Source organism: Equus asinus, chromosome 23 (assembly GCF_041296235.1).
Source record: "Equus asinus isolate D_3611 breed Donkey chromosome 23, EquAss-T2T_v2, whole genome shotgun sequence".
Taxonomy (NCBI): domain Eukaryota; kingdom Metazoa; phylum Chordata; class Mammalia; order Perissodactyla; family Equidae; genus Equus; species Equus asinus.
This window is the reverse complement of record NC_091812.1, coordinates 62,100,114-62,113,971: the sequence shown is the minus strand read 5'-3', so window position 1 is coordinate 62,113,971 and position 13,858 is coordinate 62,100,114. Positions and strand designations below refer to the sequence as shown.

General features: G+C 46.2%; 1 protein-coding gene across 1 annotated transcript; it reads right to left on the bottom strand.

The window, feature by feature from the left end:
• Window positions 1-7,750: 7,750 nt before the first annotated feature.
• TMEM215 (transmembrane protein 215) lies at window positions 7,751-10,952 on the bottom strand. The gene is made up of 2 exons (XM_014857503.3): window positions 10,703-10,952; window positions 7,751-10,453 (listed from the first exon to the last, which is right to left on the bottom strand). Exon 2 carries the CDS (start codon window positions 10,393-10,395, stop codon window positions 9,688-9,690), a length of 708 nt encoding a protein of 235 aa, XP_014712989.1. The 5' UTR covers window positions 10,396-10,453; window positions 10,703-10,952; the 3' UTR covers window positions 7,751-9,687.
• Window positions 10,953-13,858: the final 2,906 nt, after the last annotated feature.

The following is a 13,858-nucleotide window of genomic DNA, read 5'->3' as shown; positions in this document are numbered from 1 at the left end:
GGGTGGGACTAGGGGAGGCAGGGATTACAATTTCCCGTGGATTGCTGGTTCCACAGCACTGCATCACGGAGCTTCTTAGAACTCTTAAAAAAACTCCTCACCGATTACTGGTATCTAGGATCAACTCAATTTCTGAGTTGAAGGCAGGACCTGGCAACCCTTGTTGGGCGAACCTGGGGAAATTAATACAACATGACAGCAGATACATCTTTGCCCTCATCGTCCAATTCTCCTCCTGAGGGCAGAGTGGTTTGTTGGGAAACTGTCTTGGGTGAATGGCAGGGGCCGAGAACTTGAGGGTAATTCTGGGGGTTATGTAACTTGCCCTTCTTTCCTTTGACTCTTCATTCTTTCTGATTTCTGGAAATTTGGCTTCTTAGTCATGATTGGTGCTTCTAGATTTAGGGATTAGGGCAAGATTTCACAAAGTACATTTCATTGAATGCTGATCCTGAGGGAAGCCTCATGGCAATACTGCACACTCGGTCCCTTCCTGTGTGTCCCAGAGCACGTGAACAAATGGCTCCATGGAGTGCTACGTTCCCCGGTTCCATAAGGACTTATCTAGTGCCCACTCTGTACTAGGTCCTATTCTGACTGTTGAGGACACAGACAGTAAAAAAAATACCTGTTTATCTTGGTTTAACCCAGCAATTCCCAAACTTATTTCACTACTAAAACCTTTTGTTACGTAACATTTATTCACCTCTCAAGGAACTAACATTCAATGGGACACTCTGAGAATGATAGATTATCTGTGCGGGGTTGTGCCAGGGACCTGAGTGCCAGGGCCGAAGTAAGGAAGAAATTAGGGAGATTTTGAAGCACAGAAGGCGTCGACCCTAGAGACGTACATCTGGTTAATGTCATGATCATTGTCGGCCTCTCCATGAGGGAAAAAGTTTTCCCACGTGTCAAGCTGTCTGTGGTAATTATAAGCATCACAGGGATGGTGATTTTAGAAGCTGAGTTCATATCAGCTATTTTCATTTAAGAGCTCCGAGTTCTTTTAGGGCACGCAACAGCAGGACGACTGTTTGGAGGGGAGGACTGCTTAGTTGGGTTAGTTCTTTGCCCCCAAGTGGAAAGGAACCCCACCCCTGAAATGCAACCAAACCCAATAGTTGCCTGTTGAATGAATTCTTAAAGAGAATTCAGTTCAACCTGCAAGCCCTAGTCAAGATGAGTCTAACCGTCCTTCCTTATGCTGTTCTGGAGACAAGCAGGCTGACCAGGGCTTGTTTCCCTGCAGGATAAGAGGCCGATAGGATGATCTCTAAGCTTCCTTCCATCTCTGACAGTCCATCCAACACAGGGTCTCTTGGATCAGCAAAGCCTTCATGTAGAGGAGGAGAAGCCCAAGCCATAACTGCCCTTCCCTCCCTGGTTCCATCTCCAGCCATTTGATGATCCTTTGCATTTCTCCAAACAAATCTGTGTGTTATACTCTCTCCCCTCTTGGCCTTCATATGCACGTTTTCTTGGCTTGGAACACTCTTTCTCCCTTGTCTTTGGTCAGCTATGTCTTACGCATCCCTCAGTTCTTGTATCAGATATTTTTCTTCTATGCCACTGTGATACTATGATTTATTATAAGAAATATATATTTGGTCTTGGGCCCGGCTTCTGGCACTGAACTTCTTAAACCCTTGGAATTTCCTAAGTGATGAGAGGGAGGAAGGTGTCTTTTGTTATGTTAATGAGGTGACTTTTGGACCTCATCTCAGGATGGGTGCTGGTTGCCAGGGGAACCAACCTTGTGATTTGAAGTTTGGATCTCCGGGGAGGGGGGAGGAGCTGGAGACTGAGTTCAGTTAGCAATGGCCGATGATTTAATTAAGCACGCCTATGTGATGGAACCTCCATAAAAACCCAAAAAGACGGGACTGGGAGAGCTTCTGGGTTGGTGAACACGTGGAGATTTGGGGAGATTTGGTGTGCTCTGGGAGAGCATGGAAGCTCTGTGCCCTTTCCCCATACCTTGCCCTGTGCATCTCTTCCATCTGGTTGTTCCTGAGTTATATCCTTTTATAATAAACCAGGAATCGAGTAAGTAAAATGTTTCTCTGAGTTCTGTGAGCCACTCTAGCTAATTAATCAAAACCTAGGAGGAGGTCGTTGGAACCTCTGATCTGCGGCTGGTTGGTCAGAAGCACGCGTGACAACCTGGACTTGCGACTGGCATCTGAAGTTGGGGGTGGGCCGTCTTGTAGGACTGAACCCTCATCCTGTGGGATCTGATGCTGTCTCCGGGTAAATAGTGTCAGAACGAGGGGAATTGTAGGACACCCCGCTGGTGCTGGAGAATTGCTTGGACGTATGAGAACACCCTTCCCACACACGTACATTGGAATTGGGGGTGGAACCCCTTTAGACACCTCTTCTGTTCACCACCCTCCCCCAAAAAGGTGAGGGTTAGGTGGCCCTGCCGAGTGCTGCTGTAAGCGTCTTCATTTCAGGTCGTTTACTCATCAGCTTCCCTGGCTCAGCTGTGAGCTCCATGAAGCCAGGAGCTTGGTCTGTTCTGTTCACTGTCCGGTCCCAGGCCCAGCACAGTGCCTGACTCATACCCGCCCCTGAACCAGGACTTGGTGAGTGAAGGAACGGACGCTGGGACGGCTTGTGGGAAGGAGAGATGAGGAGGACGGAGACCTGGCACAGCTGACAGGAGCATTGTCAAGGGCATGTCTGTGTGAGGACGTCCCCACGGCCATGGGAGCCCATTACGTCTAAACACATTTGCTGATGGCCTCTAGTCTGCTGCCGGGAGGGTCAGAGGTGAGCTTTGGAGGGACCTCGGGCTGGCAGGGGCTGCATTTCTGGGCTCTGAAGGGGGAGAGCCTGCCTGGGGGAGTCCTGTCGGCAGGAGAATGAGCCCGCCCTGTTCCGCGTCTGTCCTTGCTCAGCGAGCACACCTCACCGGGCTCTCAGTCCTGACCACGGTGACACTGCTTGCATCTAACACCCCATTCTTCTTTCAGTGGGACATGTGGGCTGAATTTCTGCATTTAAAAGCATTTAATTTTACTATTTTTATATGTCTAATACTTTAGCTAATAGTATTCACTTTACACTCCTTTAACTTCCTAGTTTTTACTGTACTTTTCAGTCTATTATTGAGGTTTTAGACTATTTGATCTTGTTTATTGGATGCTATTTTATATTCCTTTTCACCCCGTTCAGCAGGATATTTTTAGCTAAATTTTGCCCTTATTGGAATACGCTTTTAAATTAATGTGTATATTTCTTTTCTTGGTCATTTAAAAAATGTATCAAAATTCTCTGGCGTTTTCCTTTTACTCTTTGCATTTAAAAACACTTTTCTGTTTGGCTTATCCTCTTAGTCCATTTTCTAGCATTTGCTGCCAAGTTCCAGGTGAGAAATGTGATGTGGGGGGCACAGAGGAGGTGACTGTCTTAATCAGGGGGTCTGGTTCTTCCCTCTGTGCTGACAATTCTGTCAGACTTGCTCTCCCTTTGCGGCCCACTTCCCCACCCACACTCGAAGCAGAGCCTTCTCGCTCTTGTTAGAGGGGAACCTGATGTTCACCATGGTCAAGGAAAAGAGTTACTTAATTTAAATCCTACTTTTACCAGGTCAGATCATTTGGGAAAATCACGGGACAAATTATACCGGTCGGAAGTTATTAAGACTATGCTCAGGGGGATTGCTGAGCAATGCGATGATCTTCTAGAACAAGCCAGGGCTTTTCCAGGCCACAAATCACAGTCTCTGAGCATCTCCCAGCCTTCTTGGAGAAGGGAAGTTTCCCTGGGGGTCGGGAGTGGGGGTCTGCAAGTTGGTCCTGACTGACCCCAGAGAATACCCTGGTGGCCTTGAATGTCTTGTGAAGAAATATTGGATGGAAGCATAACAGAGGGACAATAGTCAAAGGCGAGGAATTATATTTTGTTGACCTACTTACAGGATTAACCTGAGTACATTGCTTCACCTTCTTTCTGGTCGGGGATTCAAAAAGCTTGGTTGTCAAGTGCTTCTGGAACCACCCATTCTTGTCACGAGGACGGTGTGGCCACTGACTCACGGAGAGAGGCAGGGAGTGGGAGTCAGGTCAACCGTGGCGGGAGGAGAAAATGTCCTGGAGAGGTTTATCTCTTTCTTCTCCTCGTTATGTAAGATGTGGTTTCCCCAAAGAAACAATATGCTAAGTCAAAGTGAGGGTCCCAGCCCAGAGAAGCCTATTTTAGCCCACATTGTTGCTGACTATATTCAATTTAATTTAATTCAATTCGACAAGGCAGAATTTTTTCTCCTGCCAGAAAGGGGAAGTAAGCTTTGACGGTGACCCAAATGGTGCGACTGAGAGTTTTCACTGAGCAAGGCAGAGTGTGTGTGCGGAGAAGGCGGAGTGGAAAGATGAGTAAAATGTGGCCCCCGCCCTTAAATAGCTCACATTTTAGCTGGAGAGACAGACACATACGCAACTAAGATGCACAATGGTAATGGCGGAGGTGTCAGACCAGAGAAGAATGGACGTGTCAGTTCTGAGTGGGAAAATCTGAAAGATTGTGGAAGCTGTGGCAGCCGCCCCTTGAAGGATGTTAGGGCATCAAGCAGCAGAGGGGCGAAGGCAGGTTGGACACTTGAGGCAGAGAAAATGATTGGGGCGCAGGCTCACGGTGGTCAGCTGCAAGGCATAGTCGGAACAGCAAGATGCCGCTGCAGTCGGGGGAGGCGGTTGGAAGAGCAGGGGGGCTGGTGGGCCGTTCTGAGTTGGTTTGATTGTCTAGTCACTTACATCGAAGGTAATCGTCCACACTCTTCATGTTGAATTACATGTGATTCAGGTGATTTTCAAAAGCCTAATTATTTTAAACAAATATGGTCTTGCCTCAGACTGATGAGTTGTCTCATATACAATAGTTCATTACCATGAAAAATAGGAAAGTGATTAACTGCAAAACTATCTTTTATATTTAACTTTGTCGGGCCAGATTTGTCCAAGAGGAGCACAAGAGAGGTTTTAATAGCTTTATGTCCTGTTTCATAACCGGTCCATTCCGTCACTCTGTACCTTATTGTGGATAAAACCTGCAAAGCTTGGGCTGTTGCTGAGGCTGCCAAGTCTACCGGCTCTAACATGGGGTCAGGAGGAAGAATAAAGGGAAAAATAAGGAAAGGATCTCTAGCAAGGGCCAGGTCCAGGAATAACTTGCCAAAAACCGTGGAGCTCTAATGTCAGTGCTGGTCTATTGTGTGAGTATCTGGACAGCGTCATGTACAAATTTCTTTCCTTTGGGTTCCATGGAGTAAGGACCCTGTGGTCGGTGGTGAGAAATCAAGGACACGACCTCTGGCTCAATGGTGCTTACATGATTTTATGTAATCTGGACAAGAGGCTGAATGGAGTTCAGTTCTTTATTGAGATATTTAGTTGAACCAAGCATTTGTCCATATCTCCGTCTTCAGTTTAATTTTTCCAGTGAGGAACTGAAACATAGAAAACTCATGGGTGGAGTCTATTGAGTTTCTGAAATTCCAGTTCATTTGTAAGTCATTGATAGGTAATCATATACATACATATTAAATATAATATAAAATGTATGGTGAGATACTTTAAGAAAATGCTTTTGAAATATTACAAAGTAATTATTATTGTCTACATCTATATTTCGTTTTGCTTGTTCAACATTATGCTCTTGAAGATTGACACCTCTGTCATCTGATTTTGAAATACATGCTAGTAATAACTGCAGAAATGTCTCGTCTCACTCCTAAAAATCCTGGCTCTGGTCCTGAGGGGGGACCTTTTCGAAGAAGCATTATTTTGTCTCTTACCCTATGTCTTGCGTCTACACGTGTGAAGAGAAAACCAACAATATGAAGCATTTAACCCATTCACACATTTCTGCCCCCTTACTCTCGTCTATGAGGAGACAGCTTTTCAATTGTAAATTTTCACCTCTTCGGGCAAACGACAAATAACGTAGCTGTGTTACCAACAGTAGAAAAAAGTAACATACGAAACCACCTATAAAACATGGTTTCTGGCTAGCAATGAGGAATGGCATGATAAATTATGGTACATCACTATGTACATCACAATGGCATATTACACAATTGTTGAATGATAATTAGGAACACTGCATAGAAACATGAAAGCATACTTAGGATATAATTAAGAGAAAAAAGAAAAACACATGATTATAATATGTAAGGTACCTAAGCATGTGGAGGAGGCCTGGAAGATAATATACTAAAATGGAAATACAGTAGTTCTCTTAGGATAGTGGGACTGTGGATTTTCAAAAACATTTTCTTTAATGTTATAAAATAATAGTAATAACAGTGAATTCACCAAATAAATGGTACTGTCGGTACAGAGGGGCGATATTAATAAATAAGTAGAGGTTGGATGTTACAAAAGAGAAAACATTTAAAGGAATGAATCTTCCTTCCCTACATTTGTCAGCTCAGTGGTTATTAAGATCCACGGTTCTGAAAACATTTTCAAAGGAGCTGGTTAGTCGGGTTTGGAAGAGGGCCTGAACCTAAGTGTATCTGGATTTTGTTTGCCATGATGATTGCAACAGAAACTAAATCTCGAAACAGTTGTCTAAATATACTCCAGCTTGGGTATCTTGGCTGAATTCACACCTTGGAATCAAGAAGCAGTTCGGAAAAAGAACCCGTCTGCATAATAAGTAGGAATATAGAGCAAGGGAAATTCAATAGAGAAATTTTGAAAATAAAATGCCTATTTAAAAATCAAGTTGAAATGACTATTTGCTTTAGCAGCAAATAAAAAAAAGTAACTAATGCATGCTTAAATTTATATCTGTCCAAAAGTTCCAAAGGATACCAGGAACAATCCTCACATCTATTAAGTTAATAAGAACAATTTACTAAAACTGTTGATTGGCATGAACTGCTCTGTTTTCCTCTCAAGTGCTTAGACATTTCTCTCTCCTGTTTTCCTTCGCTTCCACTTCTGTTCAAAAGAATGACAGTCTGACCCTGAATAGTAGTTGATTTGGGGCACCAGGCTACCTTGCTTCATGTTAGGAGGGGGTTGCTTAAAATAAGATGTTAAGAAAAATTCACACACACAATCACACATTTTATTCTTTCTGATCAAAGTTAAGCCTCCCAGCACAATACTTGCATGCTGATATTTTAGCCCTGCAGAAAATTCCCTCAAATGCATACTGAGATACCTTCAGTATCTTAAGTAGGTGGATGCAAGAAGAAACCCAAAGTAAGCTTCTTCTGAAATAGAACTTGAAAATATGATAAAACACCTTATATCTCTAAACTAGTAGTTGACTTTGAATTTGGAAATTGGTGTGTGTGTGTGTGTGTGTGTGTGTGCGTACGATATCCAGGAGTTTGAGCTGGTTCCAAGAAATTAGAAAGTAACTTTTCCAAACCCCAAACTACACCTGACTCTACAAGCATCTCTTTTCAGACCCTGTGTAGGGTTTGCTGAGGCTCTGTGACCATCTCTCTCTGAGGGCTTGCTGTCTCCTCATCTCTAAAGATGTTCACAAATGAGGAACAAATTAGAGGAAGATTTTATTCCTAAAAGTTATCCAATAATTTTCACTTTGATAAAAACATGAATTCCATCTTTCAAAATGCATTAGAAATATTAAGGGGTATTGTGATTTTAGGAAACTGTTTTCCCTCCATGCCAAATCCAAAGTAAAGTACATTTAGTGCAAGGGGATGCATTAGACTATTTGGGGCTATGCCAATATTGAAAAACTTCTCTTCAAAAATATTTTACTCTCAACATCTTTATTTTATTCCCAGAAATGTATTTGGTTGAATAAATGATATTTGGTAATAAAACAAATCTGCTTTCGTACATCTACAAAATTCTTTTGAGTTTTGTAGCAAGAATTCACTCCACGTTGCATAAGTGTTTTCATGAATTGCGTAACTTTGGCATGCATTTTCTGTAACTCATTTCCTGGCAGTATATAAAGTGCCTTTGACATAATGCCATAGAATATTCAAACTGGGAGTGAACTATAGAAATAATCTGGTGTCAGTCGGTTCCACTCCTCCCGCTTCAAGGAACTGAGGTGAGAGAAAATAAATTTTGCCCAGGATCACACATCTCATTTTCTGACTTTTAAGCCCTACTAAAACAAAAATTACATACTTTTGATGTTGAATTTGATTTGAAAATGGTGATTTTTAAGGGCATGGGTCTGAAGACAGCATAATTGCTACACCTGAAGAATTGCAGAGTTGGGCCTGAAATTCACAAAAGAGGTATACCCCAAATTTTCATCCTCAATTCCCCTTTTGGGAGAAAGTGGCTGAAACTATCTGATGATTAAAAATAAATCATCATCCTTTGAAGGATGCAAAATTATCCTGATCTCCAGGATGAAATTTACCACTATTTCTATATGTAATTCAACACTTCTCTTCAACGGGGATCACATGGTGTTCTGGCTGATTGCCGTCTTGTCTATTACAGTTGAGCAAGTGAAATGAGAAATACATTTCAGGATCCCACTGTGATTTTTTTTCCTCAGCAGCAAAAAAATAAAGTACGAAATAAAACTGACCTTTGTCATGTAATGTTCACTGATCAGGTGAACTTAATAAAATCTGGGATTTAGTTAAATCTAGTAGGTTAACTCCTGTTTCATTGGCATTTGCAGTCTCTGGAGGTGTTCAACAAATGTACAAATAATGACATTTCCAGAAGTTTAACCATTGCATTTCACGTAAATTCTGCATAAAGTCAAGACTAATGTATTGACTTCACAGTCTTTAGATTTTAAAAGGCATATAGGAAGGATAATTATCAGTACATGTCTCCCAGAAATGTTAAAAACACTTCGATACATATGTAAAATCCATTTTGACTTGATGAAAACAAATTCTAATCTATGAAGATATTACATTGTTATTTTGCACCTGATGAGGAAATTACACATGAATGATCATCAATGTTAAAAAACACTTCAGATAAAGACCCAGTAAATCAATTTAAATGAAGAGTTTAAGAAGTAACATAGCCATTTAAAAATGCTAGTTTTTCACACAGCTGGTCACACTTATTTTACTTTATTTGAAATCCCTGATCTTGTCAGAGGATAATATCATAAAACTCAATTATATAATTCAACTGTCTTTAACTCCCCTTTGTCTGAAAAGCACCCCACCTGAGGAGGGATGTAGCTGTTTTTTCTTGATTTATCTTTCTTTCAGCAAATGCTAAGTGTGAAAAGCTTTCACCAGATAAAAATCGTTTCACATAATGAAGCATTCAACTGTTTTTTCTTTCCATTTCTTCAGACCGGAAGCAGCTCTGTTTCCCTGTGGACAGCCCCTGTATCATTTCATGCCTGGCATCTGCAGCCCACTCTAGACCTATCTTACTTTGAGCAGGTGCCGGGTAGCACTTTTTTGGGTTATTTTACAAAACATCCAGCACAGTTTAAATCGTTAAAAAGTGACTGGAACTGCTTCCTCTCCTACCCACTGCCTCTTCCAGTGTCCGTAGCCCTCATCACCCTTCCCTGAAATGTGTCTCCGACATGCCTATGTACATGGCTCTCAGGCACCAGACGTTTGCACACCCGTCACATACCAGGTCCATTTCTAACAGTGTGAAGGCTGTTGGAGCAGAGCAGTTTCCTTCTTTCGGGAGCTGAGTGTAGTCATGTGTCTATCAACACAGCAACCTTTGTATGCAAAGCTTAGAGTATTGTCTCGTGGTCCCACCTGCCTTGGCTCTGATTGATGTAACAACAGTATCTGTCATAGGGACTGTTCTGCTTGTAGGAGCAAACGATGATACTGTCCTGGGGCACGAAGAAGATGCTGTCCTCAGGCTCAGGGCACTGGGACCGGTCCCAGGCTGAGCACTTGGCTTCCAAGGCACTGTAGGTGACGGAACTGCCCGAGGGACAGTAGCCATCCAGGTATCTTGATGCCTCCTCCCGATGCCCGCTCTGGACCAGGCTCTGGCATTCTCCTTCCTCCGTGGGGGTGGGGGTGGTGATGGAGCTGGCCATGGGCACCTCAGCCTGCCCTTGGAGGGAAGGCTTTCCCCTGAGGCCCACCTTCTTAGCCAGCTCATCTGAGCTTCCCTTGCCCGACTCCAGGTCCGAAGGTGTCCTCAGCAGCTCCACCACCTCCTTGTCCTTGGGTTTCCGGAAGCAGGGTAACTTGCGGACCCACAGCAGCTCATTTTCAGGCCACTTGGTGCATCCCTCCGTTTTCCTGGCCAGGGCAATGGCCGCGATGCCTGGTAGGCAGATGGCTGGCCCGATGGCCAGGAGGGGGATGTTTCCCAGAGTCTCTCCTTTCATCCCAGAGACGGTGAACATGAAGCCAAAGACCAGGAAGACACTGACCAGGGCCACCACCAGCCCAGTTCTCGGGTTAATGTCATCAGGCCGCATCTTTCACTCCATCCAGGTTGGGGGCTGCTTGTTGGCCAGGGAGCAGCGTTTCTCTCTTCTGTCAGAGGCAAAACCGCAGAGGGTTTAAAAAAAAACCGACTAAAACAAACCCAAGTCAATTTCCCATCCACCAGCTCGCTCTCTCTTACTCTTATCTCTCTCTGCTTGTCCATCAGTCTTGGTCTCTGAATATGACTCTATTTCTCCGTTTGTGTTGCTCTCACTCTCTTTTACTCTCTCTCTCTCTTTTACTATTGTAACCTCTGTCTCTCATATAAACATCCACCCACTGGGGTCACCGGGGTACCTGAGGTATCTTGCCGTCTCCTGGGAGCAGGGAAAGAAGCCAGTCTGAGTCTCCTTAGAAACCTCCACAGCAGCTGTCTCCTCCGCTCTCTCCCTTGTTTCTGGAAGGAAAACCTGGCTTTTCCTACTGACTCTGCATCCAGGAGGTGGGACGTGGGAGCGTATCTTTCTCAACAGCGCCCGTCCGTCCCCAGGGCTCTGGCAGCGGAGCGGCGGCGCAGCCCAGCGCCTGGCTTTGCGCGCAGAGCTCCGGTTGCTGGAGGGAGGGAGGACTTAGTCTGGGAAGAGGGAAAGCGGCGCGCGAGCTTGGCCTCGTTACATCACTTTCAGAGCAAGCTCAGAAACAACGAAGGACGCGCGGGGGCGCGAGGGGGTCAGACCTCGGGGAGAGGCCACCGGGGCAGAAGAAGCTGCCCAGAGTCCAGCTGGGGTGCTTGGAGCAGCCGGGAGTCGTTGCGCCTCTGCTCGGGAGGGCTGAGCGGGGCGGCAGGATCCGCTTCCGTGCCCGGGGGGGATCTCGGGTGCCAGGCTCTCGCTGGCCGGAGACCAGAACTCAGATCGGTTTGCCCACGGGGCAGCCGGGGCTCCGAGTCCGCGGTCCGAGGGCCAGAGGTGCCAGCTGGAGATGTCCCTCGGGGAGCTGGACCCTTCTCCAGTTACAAATCTGGGTTTCCCCGACCCCGACGACAGCTCCCAGGAGGTTCCCGGACCACGCGTCTCTCAACCTCAAGGCTCCAGGGCGGCGCTCCTCCAGGGTCCCGCTGCCCGCGGGCGCTCTCGGTCCGGCGCTGGGCGGCAGCGGCGCGCCAAGCGCTCTTGCCCCAGAGCAGGCTGCGCAGCGGAGCGCACAGGACCAGCGCCCAGGCTGAGTTAGTGGTGAGGGTTAGTGGATGCCCGGTCTTGCTCGAGCCTTGGGGGAGTCACCAGAGTCCTTTCCCCTGGTCTTCCAGCTCCGGACCCGGGAGAGGGTGGTCTTGGAGCCCGGATCCCACTCCGACACGGCCGTGGTGCCAGCCAGGCCGGCTGGGTCAAAGGAGAAGGGCTCTCGGCCCCCGGATCCCCATCTGGGCGCTTGCCACCCAACACCCAGGTAGCGAGGAGAAGGAAGGGGCCTTGACTGGGCGGGACAGGCCGAATGGCCCGCGCTGCCGCTCCAGCCCGGGGCGATTCTCTCCTCCCTTGCTGAAGCTGGAGTGGAGAACCGCTCTCCTTCCCACTGCAGCGGGGGATGGAGTCTCTGGCCGCGGGGGCAAGACCGGCTTCGGCTGTGGTTCTTCAGCAAGGCTTCGCGTACAGGGTAGAGGGGGAATAGAGGTACAGGGCCGCAGGGCTGGGGGTGCCGTCTTTCTTGTCAAGGCCCTGCCTTGGTGGAGTGAACTTGGATATCCAGGCCTTCCCCACTTAGACTAACTATGTGGTCTTGGGCAAGCGACTTAACCTCTCTGAGAAACTGTAAAATGAGAATATCACCATCAAATATGTGAGGGAACGTGATGAAGACTAAATGAATGCATACTTCCTAGCACAGTGCTTGGTACGTGGTCCTTGTTCACGAAATGGTTGAAATGTATATTTGCATAGCGTGTCATAATTACTATAAGGCATGAGCCAAGTCATGAAGGGCCTGTCTGTGGACCTTTGACTTTATCCACTAGGCAGTGAAGGACCGTGGAAGTATTGTAAACAGGAAACAACACAAAGTATTCCATTTTTGACAGGTGGTGGCTGCAGGTTAGAGGACAAGTTAGAGGGGGTGGCGTGTGGAAGCAGGGGACCTGTTAGGAGGGCAGTTCAGTTAGCCAGGCGAGACATGATGTGGGCCTGATCAAGGCGGGGCTGGTAGGGGTGGTTAGAAGAAAGGGATTTAGAAGGAGTTTTCAGGGTAGAATCCAGTGTCTTGGGTCCTAGGAAGGAAGATGGCTGTAGAGTCAAGGTTGACTCCCTAGTTCCTCACTGTCAGGATCAGACTCGGGATCAGACTCCTAATTTTCCACTCCAGCATCTGTGGAGTGTGTCTTTTCTACTCAGCTCATTAGATAGCTGCTGTTTTCTGGACACAGAATCATTAGTCCAGAAGGAAGAAAGGGCAAAGGTGAGATGCCAGCTGTTTGATCATTTGTATCAAGAAAATAACAGTTTCCCTGGCAGCCCCACCAAGTGGATAGACACCTGCTTATATCTAATTGGCCAGAAGGTTGTCATAGGGGCCACCTCTGGATGCAAAGTAGCCTGGGAAGTCATGTTTTGTTGTGTTTTTTTGATCAGATTTATTGCCATTCTGAAAAAAATCAAGGTTTTGTTAGCAAGGAAAGAAGGGGGAATGACGATTGGGGAAGGAGCTAGCAGTGTGTGCTGCACCTGCCGGACACGGTAGCCTTCTGGAAGTTTCTCTCCTGCCTCTGCTGACACCAGTCCTTCCTGTTTCCCTCCCATCTCCTTGGCCACTCATTTGTGGGCCAATTTGCAGACTCCTCTCTACGTTGTTTATTTTTATTTTTGACAAAGCCCTTCGATGCTGCTGTTCTGCTGGCTGCATCTCTGTTAGCCCCTCTCCGATTTCTTTGCTCCTCTCACTCTGTGGTAGTTGCAAACACCAACCAGACAGGCTGAGGACTCCTACATTTAGCTGTTTAGCCTCATCTTTTTTCCTCAGTTTCTGATTTATAATATCTAATTGCTTGATATCTGTCTGTATGACACACAGACGCATCACCCTCAACATGGCCCAGATTGAGCTCATCAAATTTCCTTCACACTTGCTCTTTCTCATTTGACCCCAGCTGAGAAACTTTGGAATTGTCCTCTACTCTTTTCTCTCCCTAACAACTTATATCCAGGAGTCACCCAAGTCATCCTAGTCTTCCCTCCCATAACCCTTGATCTCCTCCTCTCCCGCCTGTACCTGAGGCAGATCACGTTTCCTGCCTGGGTTTCACTTTCCTGTGAAGCAAGGGCTTTGGGTGAGGAGGGGCAGAGGTCCATTTCAGCTCTACTAGCCCCTGGATCTCTGACGTCTCTTCTGCAGGGTTGAACTGATGTCGGCATTGTGCAGGTGCTCCCACGATAGTGCTGGAAACCAAGCTGGGTCCTAAAGAAGCAACATGGTTGAACAGAGACCTCCACTCACTCACACAAGCATCTAATTCCATTCTGACTT